General features: G+C 42.1%; 3 protein-coding genes and 2 non-coding genes across 5 annotated transcripts in view; 2 read left to right on the forward strand and 3 right to left on the reverse strand.

Annotated features, from left to right (window-relative positions):
• Positions 1–273, forward strand: part of LOC101341608 (histone H2B type 1-F/J/L) — a 50333-nt gene extending 50060 nt beyond the window's left edge. Inside the window, exon 2 of the mRNA XM_023741412.1 lies at positions 167–273. The gene's annotated coding sequence lies outside the window, so the exon portion shown is untranslated. The remainder of the gene's footprint in view (positions 1–166) is intronic.
• A 159-nt stretch (positions 274–432) lies between these two features.
• LOC101340859 (histone H2A type 1-D) lies at positions 433–1540 on the reverse strand. Its single transcript, XM_004387070.2, has one exon. The coding sequence runs from the start codon at positions 1430–1432 to the stop codon at positions 1040–1042; it is 393 nt and encodes a 130-aa protein (XP_004387127.1). The 5' UTR covers positions 1433–1540; the 3' UTR covers positions 433–1039.
• A 102-nt stretch (positions 1541–1642) lies between these two features.
• Positions 1643–2150, forward strand: LOC101342628 (histone H2B type 1-J-like). The gene has a single exon (XM_004387077.2). The coding sequence runs from the start codon at positions 1744–1746 to the stop codon at positions 2122–2124; it is 381 nt and encodes a 126-aa protein (XP_004387134.1). The 5' UTR covers positions 1643–1743; the 3' UTR covers positions 2125–2150.
• Positions 2151–8396: 6246 nt separating this feature from the next.
• On the reverse strand, positions 8397–8468 carry TRNAM-CAU (transfer RNA methionine (anticodon CAU)). Its single transcript has one exon. It is a non-coding gene; the product is annotated as a tRNA-Met (tRNA).
• Positions 8469–8870: 402 nt separating this feature from the next.
• Positions 8871–8941, reverse strand: TRNAG-GCC (transfer RNA glycine (anticodon GCC)). The gene has a single exon. It is a non-coding gene; the product is annotated as a tRNA-Gly (tRNA).
• Positions 8942–19186: the final 10245 nt, after the last annotated feature.

A 19186-nucleotide genomic window follows, 5' to 3' on the forward strand; every position in this document is an offset into this window, starting at 1 on the left:
GAATTTATACTAATGCTCTGATCCTGATTGGTCAGAACTATTGCAGCAGTAACCTAATTGGTTCTTACTTACTTACAATTGATTCTTACAAATAAATGGTTCCTTCCACCCCATCTGAACGGTTTTGTTTTCCATGGTATTCATTTTTATTTTCTATTTTTTACAGGAAAAAATTATTGCTGTACCCCATCCTATCTGAGTTTACTGTCTTCGACCAATCAGCTTATTACGATTCCACCAGTGAAAAGGGAACCTGACCAGGAATTTGTGGAAGTCAGCACCTAAACGATTCTTAAAGAAACGCATTTTCACTAGAGCCTTTTTTCCTTTTCAAATAATGTGAAAATTCCAGCAGAAAACTTTATTATTTAGTTTCTGAAAAAAAAGTTTTGTTTCATCACAGTATTATTAAGCTCTGCTTTTGATGACAGTACCAAAACTCAAAACAAAGATAGTTTAAAAATAGACTAAGGAACATTCAACCCTGGAAAAGCGTGGTGTTGGTTAAGAAGGCTTGATAGGTGCTCGACTAAATGATATCAGTGAGTAGCTATCTTTTCATTAACTGATTTTGATGCAATTAAAGGGCAAATTGGACTATTCATACGAAAATTTGTGTTCTTAATCAGTATGTGCGCGGTAATAGATGTACATTGATCAGTGATTCGAACTTTTCCAGTAAATCTGGGCAGCACTTAAAAAAGTGTTTGGATTAAGGGTGAGGTTTTAGGTATCAATGAACTATCAGGCTCTACTACTGGTAAAAGCCCTGAGAGAAGAAATGACCTAAGTATTTTAACATTCTCCCAGGAGGAAACCGTCACAACTTTGCTTTTTAGCAACTGAGAACGAAATGTTCCTGAAGAAAGGGTAATAAAGACGAGCTGTTTATTTTTAAATTGAGCAAGCTACTGAATTTTATGTGCTTGGTTTCAGCCAGGTATTTGTCATAGGCTTACAGAAAACAAAGTGCTCAGTTCCTCCGAAGAATTGGTGGATGGCTCTGAAAAGAGCCTTTGGTTTAGTCAGATTTCAGACCTTATTTACCCTTGGCCTTGTGATGGCTCTCGGTCTTCTTGGGTAACAGCACCGCCTGGATGTTGGGCAGGACGCCACCCTGCGCGATGGTCACTTTGCCCAGCAGTTTGTTGAGTTCCTCATCGTTGCGGATGGCCAGCTGCAGATGGCGCGGGATGATGCGCGTCTTTTTGTTATCGCGGGCCGCGTTGCCCGCCAGCTCCAGGATCTCGGCCGTCAGGTACTCCAGCACGGCTGCCAGGTACACTGGCGCGCCGGCCCCGACCCGCTCGGAGTAGTTCCCCTTGCGGAGCAGGCGGTGCACACGGCCCACGGGGAACTGGAGTCCAGCCCTAGAGGAGCGCGTCTTAGCCTTGGCGCGAGCTTTACCGCCCTGCTTTCCCCGTCCAGACATGACAAAATAGGCTTGACCTCCACCAAAAATGAGTACAGGTAATAATACACAGAAACTCACCTTTTATAGCTATTGCTAGGCGCGAAAATAAAGCTGTGCCATTGGCTAAAGGGCAGATCCATTTTAACCAATGCAAATACAATTTTTTAAAATATGTGTTCTGATTGGACAATATTGTCATTTATGTCATTCCGAGAAGAACTGCCAATCAGACACAAAATTTTACTCACTATCATTTGCATGTGACGCTATAAATCAAAAGAACACGCCCTCTTGTCCTGTTTCTTGAGCACTTTCTTTTCCTCTGGACCATGCCTGAACCAGTTAAGTCCGTCCCGGCCCCTAAGAAGGGCTCCAAGAAGGCGGTGACCAAGGCGCAAAAGAAAGATGGTAAGAAGCGGAAGCGTAGCCGCAAGGAAAGCTACTCCATCTACGTATACAAAGTGCTGAAACAGGTCCACCCCGACACCGGCATCTCGTCCAAGGCCATGGGCATCATGAACTCGTTCGTCAACGACATCTTCGAGCGCATTGCTGGTGAGGCGTCACGCCTGGCGCATTACAACAAGCGCTCGACGATCACGTCCAGGGAGATCCAGACGGCCGTGCGCCTGCTTCTGCCCGGGGAGCTGGCCAAGCACGCAGTGTCCGAGGGCACCAAGGCCGTCACCAAGTACACTAGCGCCAAGTGAGCCGCCCGCCGAAATCCATACCCCAAAGGCTCTTTTCAGAGCCACCCATGTTTCCAGAAAACAGCTGTTGTATTTTGTCTGTAGTCTTGTTTCTTGGTGGGGAGGGGACTGGTTAAGAGAGGAAGATAGCAGGAAAGGGGGAAAGGTAGAAAGATATCCGCACGCATTCTTGCGTGTGTACCATACGAATTTAGTAGTTTTTTTGGCGCTCTTTGAAAACTAAGGCTTTCAAAAATTCCGTTTAGATTACTAATTAACCAATGCAAGTAACGCCCCTATATTACTGTGTTCGGGTACTATTTGAAAAGCCCTCCATCGGCTTCAATTGGCTGGTATGTCATTCTGGTTGTGGGTTTCGAAGAGGTTTATTTTAGAATTTTACTTTTATCTGTGGCAATGTCCCGGGCTCTGGAGCCAAGAGTTAGAAGCTGTAAATTAACAGTTTCGTTTTCTACAGTCAGATCCTGGGCGAATTAGTTAACTTACCAATATCTATTCCCCCCACTGCCCACCTCCAAAAGAAAACAAAAACAAACCAAAAACCATTGAGGTCGAGTCAATTCTGACTCACAGCGAGCTTCTAGGACAGAGTAGAACTGCCCCATAAGGTTGCCAAGCAGCGGCTGGTTAGCAGCCGTAGCTCTTAACCACTGCGCCACCAGGGCTCAATCTAGAAAACAGGGACTGTGTGGAGTTGTTGGCGACCCCATGTGTGTAGAGTAGACCTGCTGCATAGGGTTATGAGTGCTGTGACCTTTTGGTAGGAGAAGTTTCTTGAGGATGAAATGTTAAGCAGAGAAGCCAGCAACTTCGGAAAGCGGCGTCTTATAATGTTTTCAGCAGGCAGCCAGGCCAAGATTTACACAGGCAGGGGAGCTGCTTTCGAGCTGGAATTTGAGTCCGTGATTAGATATTCTTGAACAAAAGTGGGAGAACCCAGTGTTTAAGAAGAAGCGGAGCCCAGAAAAGGCCACAGAATAGGAGGCGGGCCAAAATATCTGCTAGCTAGGAGTACTAGGGAGTGGAAACTTTCAAGGCGTGATGAATAGTTTCTATGTAAATTTAAAAAGTCCTTCAAAACCTTGCCACCACCACCACCGATCTCTCAGTAGTGTCTAAATTCTCCTTTCTTGCATTTCGTAGCATTAACATCTTCTGTCACCTCGTCATCCCCTTTCCTCGAGTAAATGATTGACATCGTAAATCTGTTTTTTTTTCAAACAGCAAAATACCAAACTTCACCCTCATCCCCATTCTGAGCTTCAATCCCCGCCCCACCCCTCCCCCGCCACGTCCTTTTCCGTCTTTTCCTAGTGTCTCTTCCCTTGAAGTTGGGGGTAGGGGCTCTCTTACTCGGACGAACTGTCTTGTCCCTGTCACAAGCAACAAACTCCCCCGAAGTCATGTCAACAGGTCAGCAAGTCATACAAAATATGCAAGTTTGACGTTCACTGCCCTAAAATTAAGTTCTACGGGCGCTGCGACCCTGTCTCTGAGGCTCGGCACCCTGGGGGCTGGGGACAGAGCCCACGGAGAAACCACACTACTTGGTTGAGAGAGGTCTCCTAATTCTTTGTGTTCCAGACCTCATCAGCATCTCATTCATTCCTTCCTTTTATTCCCTGTTCTCTTTCCAAGATGGATTTTTCTTCCCATCCGTCTGGGATCATCTAAGTGATCCCGATCGAAGTGGCTGGGTTACGGTCTATTGCCCTCTTCTGCCATATTGTGGGAAAAAACAGAAGCACAAATCCAAATCATTGTGCTTTCCAGACCCATTTTAAATACTTCCTTTCTAATCTCAACGTTCTACGGCAGTCTGTAGGGCAGTGTCGCCATTTCTGTCTTTTTTTAACCGCTGAATTTTAGTTTCTCCAAGATTCGCTCGTTGGCACGCGTGCGGATCCGTGTTGTAAAAGAGAAGACAGAAAGAAGGAGAGAGCATTAGAGAGAGAGAGAGAGCATTAGTAGTGCTGTATTAAGAGTTTTGTGGCCTGATAAGAGCTGTCCCCTCTCCCTTCCAAAAAAAAAAAAAAAAAAAAACCAAGATACTTTGCATCCTATAAGAAAAGAAAAAATAACAGGGTCCTGCTCTGTAGTTCTGGTCCTCAAGATAATACACACTTGAATGTTTCCTGTAAACCTGAACAGCTAGGCTGCTGTTTGGAAATCTGTCATGACTTTTATGAATATGATAATTATGTAAGTTGCAGTTTTTCTACCCTAAACAGGTCTATGTAAACTTGGTAACCTTGGTCATTTTGCAAGTTTTTTTTTTTTTTTTTAAATATTTGTGATTTTTTCCAAAGTCTGAGTCTTTTGCCCTCTTTGGAAATAGAATTTTTCTTTCCTTTCCAATGTTTCTGTCTCTTAGCCCTCTTTTGACAGTTCCTGCTTCCCAAGCAAGGTAAATGTCCTACTAAAGCACTTAAGGCCATTTTTCCATCCTTTGATCCCAACCTGCTATTTCTAATTCTCTTTCATAAAATGTCTACATTTTGCTTTAACTGTGACTGAAGGAGCAGTTGTGATATTCCCTAAACAGAGGTTAAAAGTCAAATGCCCACAAGGGCCCAGCAGAGAAGAGCAAAACTAACTGGATATTAGAAAACTTGCTTCATGTCTACAAAGAAACATGTTCTTGGCTTTTTTTCTTCAAATACACAGTCTTCTGACACTATGTTACATTTTACCAGTTTTGATAGAGACATGGACCAAGACATATTTCACTGTTATCATAATTGTGCTATAAAAAAAGCCACAGCACAAGCACATTGATAAATGCCAACTGACTCGGAAACTAAGGGGACCAGTGGGGACTGTAGAATACTGAAGAACACATACCCTGTATGGTGCAGTTTCACCCAATTGCTGCTTTCTGGAGGTGCAGACCAAAGACAGGGAGTCTTCTGATTTGTTGAGTATATACATTTTAATAGGAAAAATATTCTAATTTTTTGATATTGGCAAATCATCATGCAGACTAAACTACAACAAAAAAATGTCTGCAAATCATCAAGTCTTGATCTCACAGGTGGAGACCTCTGGCCATAAACAGAGATTTCTGTGCCTATGCCAAGCTGTCCACTCTACTCTCCTGTCAAGGCCCAGGTCAAGTTCCCAGGCCTTCTCGGTTTCCTAAATTCTAGCTGAAAAGAATCTATCCCTCACCTGGCCCTTCTGGACAGAGCACAGGGCCTTGCACACAGTGGACATTTTCTACAAGTTGAGTAAATAGGTAAAGAAGTGGAGAAGTAAAAGAAAACATTAAAAATTCCTTAAACTCACAACCAGTAATGAGGTAAAAGTTGTGAAAGGTTTTTGGATTTGTTTGTTATGGATGGGATAGTTAACTGGATAAATAAATCTTTTTTTATATTTGTCTTATTGTGATACATTCTCATCTACCAACTTTTCTACTGTCCCTAAGAGTTTCTCCCTTTTCTTTAGTGATTGTTCCCATGCCTCCTATCTTCTTACTGTGTGTAAAAGGAAACAGAAAGGTAAATAGACCACAAGAATCTTAAACTGAATCTCACCCTCTTCTCTTCCTGGCATTGATCATTTCTGCAAATTGGCTCACCCTTGTTTCCTGAATAGGTCCCTACCCCCCAAAACAAACAACAAAAACAACCTCACGTGTGCAGAGTAAAACTGCTCTATAGGGTTTTCAAGGTTGTGACCTTCAGAAGCAGATCGCGAGGCCTGTCTTCCCAGGTACCTCTGGGTTGGTTTGAACCACCAACATTTTGACTAGTAGTTGAGCCATTTGCACTATCCCGGGACTCATACTGCCTATTTAAATAAGACAGATTCTCAGACTGTTTAAATCAGCTATTTATGCAGCAAATCACTACTTTCATTTTATTTTTTTACTTTACCTCCATGCATATGGGAGAAGTAGGAAGAACCAACTGTCTTCTGATTTAACAAAGAAATATCACAAGGATTAAGAGATCAAGGGGGGGAGGAGGAGATGTCAATTTACATCTTATTACTAGGGCAGTAACACTTTTTTTTTTTTTAAATAAGACAACCAGTTAGAATTACAAACTGATAAAAGTTAAAGGTTACTTCCACAGATCACAGTAACAATGTCTGAGGTCTGGATGTCTTTGAAAATCTCTCATTAGAAATATCAGTGGCAGGTCCATTTTATAATGCCTGACAGGCCCTTTTCCTCTGCAGCTACAAGGAAGGGGATTTCTCTCCCTAGAGCTTAGAAGAGCCTATTTTCAAGACTGGGTGCTGTAATTCCACTACTTATTATCTACAGATAAACACAGGCCCAAGAAACTGACAATCTTGCATGTAGAATCAAAAAGGAAAAACAAGATTATTAACAAAAGTGATATGGATAGCCAGAATAAATTACCAAAGACTTGGAAGTGGACAAAAGAGATTCCAAAGTGTGAGTGCTGTATAATGGAACCTCCAGGATTATTTCATTCTATGGAGACATGTGTGTTTGATTTATTAGATTATTTTACAACTCTGTAGAGATAGAATTTAAGTTATATTGATAAAATGCACGTGATTCTTGGTGTTAAGTGTGGAAAGGAAGGTGGAGAGCAAAGATCATCTTTTTTTCCTCTAAAACTCACCAAATGGACACTCAGCTCTCTGCCATAGGAATATTGCTCTACAAAGAATTTCTGGACCTTTCTAGGGATATCTAAGTTTGGAAAACTCTCTAATTGTCATTCAAATCTAAGAAGTGGGTAACTTTGAGGAATCATTCCAAATTTGAGCCCTTAGAAGGCTTGAGTTCTATCAACCCCAACCCCACCGCTACCCCAGCTGCTGCTGTCTCCACTGTCCGTATAATTTATTGAATTGTCTGATCTTGCTGGCCTCCTTTTACTCAACTAAAAGTAATCTTCAAAGTCTCTTCCAGCAAAAAAAATCTGTTTCTAAAAATAAGTCTCTTTCATGTGGATCACACAAAGCAATTAGTAACAATTGTAACTTATGACAAGATTTGTTTCAATCTTGGAAAAAGTGATAATATACAAAGAGAGTGTGCTTTGAGTTTCCATAGTCTCTGATTCTTTTCAAAATAGCTAGCTTTAATATAGCTATTCCAGTTTCATTGTTATGCTTGCTAGTAGGAATGTCTTTATATAGAGAGCAGAATTAGTGCTTTGTAGAAGATTAAGAGGTAAACTGAATTCACCATTTTGAGAGAATGTTCTGTCTATGGTCATAATATCCATGAACAAACTGGAAAACTGGATCCATTTCTTAGATAGAACCCAGGAGAAAATAATGTTCCATCTTTCTTGGCAGTTTTCTCCTTTTAGAAAAATCACATCTGCCGCCATGTGATCCGTGAAATTAGGAAGCTTGTTACTGAGAACAGTTTTAAAATTCATCTCAGATGGAAATTGTATAATCATGGGCATACATGTTGGCAAGAGGGAAAATGGAATAGGAGAGATACACATCGAACTCTTGATAGAGTTGTCCTAAGGAAGGATTAGAGATGAGGTAGAAGAGTATTTTAATTTTAATGAGTGCGTGTGTGTTTTTTTCTTTATGTGTAAAAGAGTTTTGTAGTGAATATGACATGATATTAAATAATAGGTTAATTCTGTGTGGTCACTTTTGTTCTCTTCTGTAATTTTTTAAAAGGTAAAAGAAGGGGGAAAATGTTGAATACTTGTGTCTGATGAATTAGAAATTGTAGTTTTGAAATAATATTTACAAAATCACAAGTACCTCAGATGCATGAGGCCATGTTCTAGGTACCACCGCAACCGCAATGACAAAACAGACAAAAATTCCTGTCCTCTTGAATTTACATACCGTGGAGAAGAAAAATAATAAATGAATTGATAAAATAAAATACACTAGATGCTACATAGTGATTAAGTGCTAAGGAGGAAAACGGAGCAGGAGGGAGAGATTATTCAGAAAATTGCTGTTTTAAATGCTTCCAATTGCCTTTAACTGAATCTCTAAAGGTGAAATTAGCTATATATGGTCCTTTAGAATTCTAAATATATTCTCTACAATATGGTAGTAAGCAGAGATGGAGGCCTTTCAGCTGAGGAGTTTTAAATTCTCTGCTGACAGGGACATCTTACATTACTTAAATGAAAGTTGCTTTCTGATTTGCATATTATTTTCATTCCAAAACGTCCCTGAGAAGTGAAAACCTATATCCGCTGTTTCGGAAGCCGTTGTTTAGTGAGCAGATGCAAAATTGGTGAATATTTTTTTAAATGCCACCAACATATATTTTTTTTTAATTAGGAAAACAAGAAGCTTAGCAGAGGATGGTTTCGATCCATCGACCTCTGGGTTATGGGCCCAGCACGCTTCCGCTGCGCCACTCTGCTCAGCGCCGCACCGAGTGCTTGAAATAATTCCTTTATTATATTTTTCTCTAAAAGTTGCTGCTTCTGTATGCCATAAAAAGAAATGATCTTTTTCCCCCAAGGATCATTGATACTATTCATGCCTCACATAAGAGAATGAGTTCAGAGCACACTTGTACACTGATCTCAAATATTTTCCATTTCAAACAAACTCCGTGTCTTTATAGGGAAACAGCCTCCCGTCAGGCTGCGTGCCCGTTTCCTCCTGGGGGAGGCGATTGCAGGTCTTTATTATATAGTCACAAAATGCGTGAGTAACCAAAAACAAACAAAAAACTGATCGGAAAAGTATGTGACCTTTGAAAAACAGACCATTTTCGAGGTGTGTGGAAGGGCTAAGTAAAAAAAAAGTTACTCACGCTTTGCATTGGCCGGGAATCGAACCCGGGCCTCCCGCGTGGCAGGCGAGAATTCTACCACTGAACCACCAATGCTTGCTTAAACCAGGGTTGCTACTAACTCTAGTAATGGATTTTCTTTTCCTGTTGTTTGCAGCCGGGCCCTTCTTTCAAAAAAGCTAGCTTCGGTTTTATTGAATACAGCCTTGCAGTGTTCCTTCTTTCCTTTTTTAAGGAAAATCTCCTTTCACAAGCTCAGAGCGTGCCTCTGCGATGCTGGCTGGTGTCTGGGTAGCCCTGTCCCGGGCCGGTCTCCGCCGCGCGGTTCCAGTGCTCCGGCGCCGCTAGCGCCTCACCCCCGCGGGCCGTGGGTATTAACTGTGAAGCTCCAAGACTCTGGACTTTCTCTAGAGTCCTCAGAAGCTCCTGGGAAGATGCCTAATTCGTTAAATTGGTAAACGGGGGAGAATTTTTTACTGTGAGACGGCTCCACATCAGGGGGGCTCAGGACGGAATGAGAGGGGTGGAAGAAAAGAGAAGAAGGAGCGAGAAGGGAAGAAGAAGGGAAGGACGGAGGAAGGAGAGAACCTGAGGAACAGAGAAAGAAGCAGCGGGAACAGAGGTGGGAGCCAGGAGAGTGAAAAGAGAAGGGGGAAGGGAGGAAGAAGAGGGAGTAACGGGGAGGGAAGGGAAATAGGAACCTTTTGTCGCCCCAGACAAAAGGGAAGAGGTAAGGGATCTAGGAATTCTACAGGTTTGCCTTATGCGTCGGTTGCCATAGTTCTGGAAGTGGCACTACAATCCCCTTTCAGTGGAATCCAGCTCAAAAGTCTCATTAAAGGATAAAACCTAAAGTTGCCATCTAGTCAATTCCGACTCATGGCGAACACATGTGTTACAAAGTACAACTGCTCCATAAAGTTTTCTTGGCTGTAATCTTTAAAGAAGCAGGTTGCCAGGCTTTTCTTCCCTGGCCCGACTGGGTGGGTTCGAACCGCCAACATTTGGGTTGGCAGCCGAGGGCAAACTGTTTGCACCACCCAGGGACCTTCACATTAAAGGATTTTTTTTTTTTTTTTTTTTAAGTTAAAATCATGACTCTCATATAGATATAAAAACGGACGCATGTTTAAAAGATTTTGTTTAACTCATTAATGAAGTTTTAGTGAAGGGTTACTACCAGTTACTACTTCCAAAGACTGGAAGCATTTATAAAGGAATATTTAAATGTATAAATAAGGACAGAACTGTTTTTTTTTGGGGGGGGGCGGGGTCCCATCACCTGACAGTTAATTTGCGTGTCTGTATACATGAATTATTTTCCACTGATATCAGTTATCTACAAGTTAGAGAGTTATAAAATAGCTCCCATAGAATTTAGAATCAGATGACACGGAAAAGTGTGCTATAATTTTCCTTTGAAGCATGAAATTCTCCCTACAGCCCTCTTCTTTTTAAAGGAGCTTGCTTCTCATGCCTGAGTACAATTAAAAGGGCCAAATTCTAAAGTTAAACATGCTTTTAAAAGTTCACTATTGTTCAGTGCCAAGGGTGCTGTTCTGATGTTTCTGATCATCTTCCCTTAAAGTCTGCAGCAGGGGTTCTTAGCATGAAAAATTTAGACTTGATGAAAAATCTAGACTCACTCCCTAGAAACCTGTGTATACACATACATTGCAATCTATTTCACAGCTTGGGCCTAGCATAAGAGTCCCTGCTCCAGTAGTTTTAGGGTATCCGTTCTCCTTCTTTAAACTTGGAAGTAGCCTTCATCAAGAACTATCTTCCCCATGCTGCTCACTCATTCATTCTTATCCTTACCCTCCTGAGGACCTGCAGCCCCTTCTTTATGAAGGCCCCACTTAGGGAATCAGCTACAATGGTGGTGGTGTGGGTATAATATGTAACTAGGTATAGCCCAAGCTGGATTCCTTAAAATTGTCCACAAAGCCTTAAAACTACCCACAAGATCTACAGGCCCTTCCTTTGCTCCCCACTTACACCCACACTTACATCCACACTTCATCTCCTCCCACTCCAGGCCCTGTTCACTGTACTCCAACCATGCTGGCTTCTTTGCAGTTCTTCAGAACCCTCCAAGCATGGGCCCAGCACAGGCTTTTGCAATTTCTCTTCCCTATGACTATGCAAAGGCATTTGACTGTGTGGATTGTAACAAATTATGGATAACATTGCAAAGAGTGGGAATTCCAGAACACTTAATTGTGCTCACGAGAAACCTGCACTTAGACCAAGAGGCAGTGGTTTGAACAGAACGAGGGTTTAAAGTCAGGAAAGGTGTGCTTCAGGGTTGTATCCTTTCACCACACTTATTCAGTCTGTATACTGAGCAAACAATCTGAGAAGCTGAACTATACGAAGAAGAACATGGCATCAGGATTGGAGGAAGACTCATTAACAACCTCCGTTATACAGATGACATAAACCTGCTTGCTGAAAGTGAAGAGGACTTGAAGCACTTACTGTACAGCCTTCAGTATGGATTACACCTCAACATAAAGAAAACAAAAGTCTTCACAACTGGACCAATAAGCAACGTCATGATAAATAGAGAAAAGACTGAAGTTGTCAAGGATTTCATTTTACTTGGATCCACAATCAATGCCCATGGAAGCAGTAGTCAAGAAATCAAAAAATGCATTACATTGGGCAAATCTGCTGCAAAAAGCCTCTCTAAAGTGTTAAAAAGCAAAGATGTCACCTTGAAGACTAAGGTGTGCCTGACCCAAGCCATGGTGTTTTCAATCACCTCATATGCATGTGAAAGCTGGACAATGAATAAGGAAGACCGAAGAAGAAATGATGTCTTTGAATTATGGTGTTGGGAAAGAATACTGAATATACCACAGACTGCCAAAAGGACAAACAAATCTGTCTTGGAAGAAGTACAGCCAGAATGCTCCTTAGAAGCAAAATGGTAAGACTTGTCTCACATCCTTTGGACATGTTATTAGGAGAGATCAGTCCTGGAGAAGGACAATACGCTTGGTTAAATAGAGGGTCAGTGAAAAAGAGGAAGATCCTTAACGAGAGGGATTGACACAGTGGCTGCAACAATGGGCTCAAGCATAACAACAATTGTAAAGATGACAAAGGAGTGGGCAATGTTTCATTCTGTTGTACATAGGATCACTATGGGTCAGAATCAACTCGAAGGCACATAAGAACAACAACAACATGGCCATAAAGCTGACTACGGTCCTTTCCTGTTTGGAAAGTTAATTTATGAAGCCCTGGTAGCGCAGTGGTTAAGAACTTGGCCCCTAAAAAAAGGTCAGCAGTTCAAATCCACTACCTGCTCCTTGGAAATCCTGTAGTGCAGTTCTACTCTGTCCTATAGGGTCGCTATGACTCGACAGCAACCAGTTTGGCCCTGTGCCATCCTCACAATCATTGCTATGCTTGCACTCCTTGTTACAGCCACTGTGTCAATCCATCTCACTGAGGGTCTTCCTCTTTTTCACTGAAAACAGTGGTGTCACTAATGTTGGTGTCACTCAGTGCAGTAACTCATAGTGTCACTATCCCCCCATGGACCTTCTCGCATATCAGAACATACAGAATCCTTAGTCATGTTTTTTGTACTAGTGTTACTAATTTTAATCATGGAATAATATGTGATAAATATAGTTTTAAATTGCTTAAATGTAATATTTCTTAGATTATATGAATATTAACAACAAAATTGTTTTGTAAATTCTTTCTACATTGACTTACAACATTATTAGTTACAATATTATTAGTAACTGAGAACAGAAGCCTCTTGATTTTTCTGCTTTTCCTTTAATTACTACTTCATTCTCAAAAAAGTTATTGATATAGGTTCACAAATACTAACTACCACAATGTTGTAGCTAAAATACCAGAGAGTTTGACAAAATCAATGACTATAAAAACCCTGGCAGCAATGAAAACAACAGCACATACTTGTTGCATGTCCAGATGAAACCACATGATTCGAAGCGTCATTATAATTGGGTAATAACTCATAAGAAGGTTCGAAAAGTACTTATAAGAAGGTTCAAAAAGTAAATTAGCATAGAGTTTTAGCCTTTTAGGTATATTGATACATGTAAGCTGGGCTTACAAAAAATGTTTTTGTTGTTATAACTAACTACATGGGTATTTTTATAAAAGATATAAATTTCTGCTGAAACACTGCACAAAAATTTTATAAACAGCCATTTTGATGTCATCCCCTCTGATAGTATCACCACTGTGATCTGCACCCTCTAGTGATTCTACTGGCCGGAAGCCCTATGGGGCTGTTGTACTCTGCCCTAAAGGGTCACTATGAGTCGGAATCCATAATAGCAGGCCAGAAGCTGGTAAAGGAAGATGCTGAGGACTGGTGTCCGAAAAGAGATAAAATAGCTTTTAGACTTTTTCTTGAGATACCAAAATAAAACCTTCACATCTACTCTTCTGATTTGACTTTCTTTAAAATACCCCCACTATATTAAGGTACGTTTAAAAAAAAGTTAATATTCCTTTTAAAAGAAAAAAAAATCATAAAATCAGTCCTGTTTAGTCTTTTCTTTATATCCCCTAAAACAACAACAACGACAGAACAGCTGCCATCAACAACCCTGTGTATGTCAGAGTAGAACTGTGCTTCATAGGATTTTTAATGGCTGATTTTTTAGAAACAGATCACCAGGACTTTATTCCTTACATCTCCTAGTAATCTTAAATTCCAGGTGCAAACTAATGATTGACAGAGACTAGCATTAAAAATACAAGTCTTTAAGATTTACATGAGTCTCAAAGCTGAGGGATATGCTGCTTCAGATACGGAGAGACCATTCTGCATCACACAGCTAGTTCAAAGAATTCAACTTGATTTGGTGTTCTATCTGTTAGCTCTTGCCATAAATATTCAACAATCCACCCTAGCATGCAGTGGCTTAAAAAACTGCTTATCCCCCTAAGGATCTACAGATCAGCTGAAAGTCAGCAGATCTAGGATGGGCGTGGCTGGGTAGCTCCTGCAGCTCTCTGCTGGCTCACTTACTTCCTTCTTTTAGTTAAGAAAATTAGCCACCTATCAATGCATAGCTAGGAATGGATAATCCTGAAACTACCTGTTACTAGTTGTATGTCTTCAGGCAAGTCATTTCACTGTTTTGAATTTCAACTCTTTTATCTGTAAAATAAGCATAACAATACCTTTTTTTTATAGGGTGGTGGTGACAATTAAGGAGGTCCTGGCTGTCATGAAGGAGCCCTGGTGGTGCAGTGGTTAAGAGCTCAGCTGCTAAACAAAAGGTCAGCAGTTCAAATCCACCAGCTGCTTCTTGGAAACCCTATAGGGCAGTTCTACTCTGTCCTATAGGGTTGCTATAAGCTGGAATCGACTGGACAGCAATGGGTTTGGGTGTCACCAATGGTTAAGCACTGGGTTCTACTCTGTCCTATAGGGTTGCTATGAGCTGGAATCAACTCAACAGCAATGGGTTTGGGTGTCACCAATGGTTAAGCACTGGGCTGCTAATGGTAAGGTTGAAGGTTAGAGGATGGAATCCACCCTGAGGTACCTCAGAAGAAAGGCCTGCTAATGAAAGGTCACAGTCATGAAAACTCTGTGGAGCAGAGTTCTACTCTGAAACACATGAGGTCACCACAACTGGTTTAGTTTTTGGTTTGGTGACAATTAAATGAGATAATCCATTATAAATATTTAGTATAGTGCCTGGCTGTGGTGTGATGGATTGCTTTTCTGTGGCCTTTCTCGCCATGGTCTTGTAACTCCCACCCAAGTGATTAGGTGGGACTGTGCAAATAAGGTAATTGTAGCCCACCAAGGGGATTGATCAGTTTTGCCATAACACTAGGCTTAAAAGAGAGACAATTCCAGAGCAGAGGGAGGATCTCACCACCACTAAGGAAGAAGAGCCAGAAGCAGAGAATGTCCTTTGGACCTAGGATCCCTACGCTGAGAAGCTCCTGGAACCAGGAAACAGAGAGAGCTGTAACACTGAAGATGGTGAGAAGCAGTGGCAGAGAAATGGCAGAAAGAGAGACTGGCAGGAGATGGCCAAGTGAGCTTTCTGGCCCACAAAGCAAGAAAGCTGAGTGCCTTTGGGCAAGAGGCTCCCTGGCAGAGTAGAGTGCCTCCAGGTACTTGGTAGAGCTAGGTTGCTGACCCATGGAGCTAGAGTTGAGCTCCTTCCGGCTGAGGCTTACTGGTGGAGTGGGGTGCCTCTGAGTGCTTATTGGCAGAGCTAAAAGAGCTTTGTAATACTTACCCGAGCAGGGCAGAGGCCAGGCTGAGGGGCCAAAAGAATCCTACCTATAGGCATGGCTGAGAAGAGGCTATCCTGATTGAAGAACTGCATCCTGAGCGTTCCTGAACCAGAATTGTAACCTGTGACTTCCCTAATAAACCCCATAATCGTGAGTATTGGCCGTGAGTTCTATGTGGTCACTGCAACAAATTATCAAACTCAGTAGAGCAGTAGAGAATACCATGGGAAGGACAGTTAGTGTCAGAATTGATAATGATGGCTGAGAGAAGAGGCATGTGTGACCTCTGCCTCATAGCAATCAACCTTGGGTTGTTGATCTTGATTCTCCATCCCCCTTGTGAAGTTAGAGGGGGTCAGATGCCACCCCATACCATTTTTACACTGGCATAGAGTGGAGACCTGGTAATTGTTGTTGTCAGTTTGCTATTGAGTCTATTCTGACTCATGGTGACACAAAAGACAACAGCATCTCTTGCCTGAATTATTGCAGTAGCCTCCTACTGTGTTCCCTGCTTCTGCCTTGCCTATGGTATGATCATGTCCCTCTTCTGCTCAAATCTTCCAATGGTGCCCTCTTACTCAGAGTTAAAGACAAATCCTACAGGATCTGTTCTACTCCTACCTTTCCTCTGCCTTTTCTCTCTCCCTTGCTCACTCCACTAAGGCACACCAGCCTTCCTGCTGTCACACCTAATACACCCCAGCCTCCACACATTTACCCTTTGCCTGGAATGATTTTCTCCCCAGAAATCTGCCTGGCTTGCTGCCTCACCATCTTCAGGTCATGGCTGCAATGTCACTTTCTCAAGAATGTCTGAGAGATTTGCACATTCTTCCTGTACTTTTCTCCTGCTTTATTTACGTTTTACTTAACTAGCTTATTTTTTTGTCACTCTCCCCTTCCCAAAACACACACATGAATCTTACCTCCATGAGAACAGGGGATTTTTGTCTGGTTTCTCATGGCTGGATATCCAGTGCCTACAATAATCTCAGACTTGTTAGGCGCTTGATAACTACTTCTTGAACAAATGGTATATGAATTTAAAGAACAGCACTGTGGCCTCCTAGGGGTCAGGATGTTGCTGCAGATCCGCTTGCAGGTCTCTGTTTTCCAAAAAAACATAAGATGAGCTACCAAGGAACAAAGGTGGGTGTGTGTATTCTGTGTTTCTATAATGATCCCAAATCACATAATGTTTAAGTCACTATTATGCATATGTATAAGCACTCATAATATGAACTTAGAAATATGTCTACCTTTGTGAGCCTCTCTAGCATTAACTATAAGTCATTAGAAACCTGTAAGTCATAAGAAAGTTATTTAGAAAATTTATGAACTTAGCCATAACAACATTTAAGTATGTGAAGAATGTGGTGAACAACTTTTAAGTTATGTTGACTTTGACCTGACACGCTGTGATAAAAAAAAAGATATACTAGTCTGATGTCACACTGGCCTTGTCCCTGCAGACTAAATGGTGACATAGGGCTGGAGAGTTGATATAGTCCCAAGCAGGACCTGAAGGCACAAGTTAGTTGCATGAGGAAGTGGCCCAAGTGCCCACGGTCTGCACTCCTGTCACATTACCTTCTATCTCCCAATCTGCACCTATAGCCTTATGGGGAGTTCCTTATGATCAGTTGACTGAGGAAGAGAAAACTCGTGCCTAGTTTACAGATGGTTCTGCACGATATGCAGGCACCACTTAAAAGTGGACAGAGGCAGCACTACAGCCCCTTTCTGGGACCTCCCTTAAGGACAATGGTGAAGGGAAATACCCTCACTGGGTAGAACTTTGAGCAGTACATCTGGCTGGTTACTTTGATTGGAAGGAGAAATAGCCAGATGTATGACTGTATACTGATTCATGGGCTGTGGCCAATGGTTTGGCTGGATGATCAGAGACTTGAAAGGAACACGATTGGAAAATTGAAGACAAGGAGGTATGGGGAAGAGGTATGTGGACAGACCTCTTTGAATGGGCCAAAAAAGTGAAGATATTTGTGTCTCATGTGAATGTGCATCAAAGGGTGACCTCAGCCGAGGAGGATTTTAACAATCAATTGATAGGATGACATGTTCTGTTGAAACCAGTCATCCTCTCTCCCCAGCCACTCCTGTCATTGCCCACTGGGCTCATGAATAAAATGGCCATGGTGGTAGGGATGGAGATTATGCATGGACTCAGCAACATGGACGTTTACTCACCCAGGCTGACTTGGCTACAGCCACTGCTGAGTGCCCAATCTGCCAGCAGCAGAGACCAACACTGAGTCCCTGATATGGCACCATTCCTGGAGGTGATCAGCCAGCAACCAGATGACAGGTTGATTACATTAGACTGCTTCCATCTTGGAAAGGGCAGTGTTTTGTTCTTACTGGAATAGACACTTACTCTGGGTATGGATATGCCTTTCCTGCATGCAATGCTTCTGCCAAAACTACCATCCATGGACTTACAGAATGCCTTATCTACTGTCATGGTATCCCACACAGCATTGCCTCAAATCAAAGGACTCACTTCACAACCAATGAAGTGAGGCAATGGGCCCATGCTCATGGAATTCACTGGTCTTACCATGTTCCCCATCATCCTGAAGCAGCTGGCTTGATAGAACAATGAGATGGCTTTCTAAAGACTCAATTACAGTGCCAGCTAGGTGGCAATACCTTGCAGGGTTGGGGCAGTGTTCTCCAGGTGGCTGTATATGCTCTAAACCAGTGTCCAATATATGGTGCTTTTTCTCCCATAGCCAAGATTCATGGATCGAGGAATCAAGGGGTGGAAATGGGAGTGGCACCACTCACTATTACCTCTACTGACCCACTAGCAAAATGTTTGCTTCCTGTCCCTGTGAGCCTATGCTCTGTGGATCTAGAGGTCTTAGTTCCAAAGGGAGGAATGCTCCCACCTGGAGACACATCACTGATTCCATTGAACTGGAAGCTAAGAATGCCACCTGGCCACTTTAGGCTCCTTATGCCTCTGGATCAATAGGCAGAGAAAGGAGTTACTATATTGGCTTGTGTGATTGATCCTGATTACCAGGAGGAAATCAGATTGACATTACATAATGGAGGTAAAGAAGAGTATGTCTGGAATGCAGGAGATCCCTTAGGGCATCTCTTAGTACTACCGCGCCCTGTGATTAAAGTCAGTGGAAAACTACAGCAACCCAATTCCAACATGACTAATAATGGTCCAGACCCTTCAGGAATGAATATTTGGGTCGCCCCACCAGACAAAGAGCAACAACCAGATGAGGTGCTTGCTGAGAGCCAAGGGAATACGGAATGGATGGTGGAAGAAGGTAGTTGTAAATACCAGTTACAACCACGTACTTAGTTGCAGAAACTAGGACTGTAAATGTTATGAGTATTTTCTACCTTGCATGTGTGGATCGAATGTTTTTGTTTTCTTCACTTATAAAATGTAAGATGTAAAAAAGGTTAGTGTGTTTTCGGTTGTACGCATGTTAGTTGTATCATATTAGGTGCAAGTATGACTTTATAATTGTCTTTATTCAGAGATATGTATGGTTTAAGGAGAAGGGTACAGGTGCCAAATTGACAAGGGATGGACTATGATTGTTAAGGTTATATGTCGTCTTGGCTGAGCCATGATTCTCAGTGTTTTGGCAGTTATGATATAGTTTGGCAGTCATATAATGATGTAATCACCTCCATGGTGAGATCTGACATAATCTAATCAGCTCCATGATAGATCTACTATGAGTAGGCAATCTGCTGAAAGGGAGTTCCTTTGAGGGTGTGGCCTGTGTCCAATATATGTGGACTTTCTGTCAAAGCTCTCTGGCTTTTGCTTTGCTCTGGACCCTGCATTTGATTTGACAGCATCTGACCTCCAGGTCTTGGGACTTGGGTAAGTAGCCTGCCTGCCGTCTGACCTGTAAATCTTGAGTTCGTCAGCCTCTGCAGTTATGTGAGTCAGGAAAAGCCTCCAGCCTGGCCCATGTACTTGTCAGCCTCTACAACCATGTAAGCCATTTTTGGGATAAATCTCTCTCTCTCTCTCTGTATGTATGTATGTATATATACATATATTTT

This window comes from Trichechus manatus, unplaced genomic scaffold, assembly GCF_000243295.1.
Source record: "Trichechus manatus latirostris isolate Lorelei unplaced genomic scaffold, TriManLat1.0 scaffold00180, whole genome shotgun sequence".
NCBI classification, from domain to species: domain Eukaryota; kingdom Metazoa; phylum Chordata; class Mammalia; order Sirenia; family Trichechidae; genus Trichechus; species Trichechus manatus.

Excerpts from the sequence above, each read along its gene's own strand:
- LOC101340859 (XM_004387070.2), bottom strand. The coding sequence starts at position 1,432 with ATGTCTGGACGGGGAAAGCAGGGCGGTAAAGCTCGCGCCAAGGCTAAG.
- LOC101342628 (XM_004387077.2), top strand. The coding sequence starts at position 1,744 with ATGCCTGAACCAGTTAAGTCCGTCCCGGCCCCTAAGAAGGGCTCCAAG.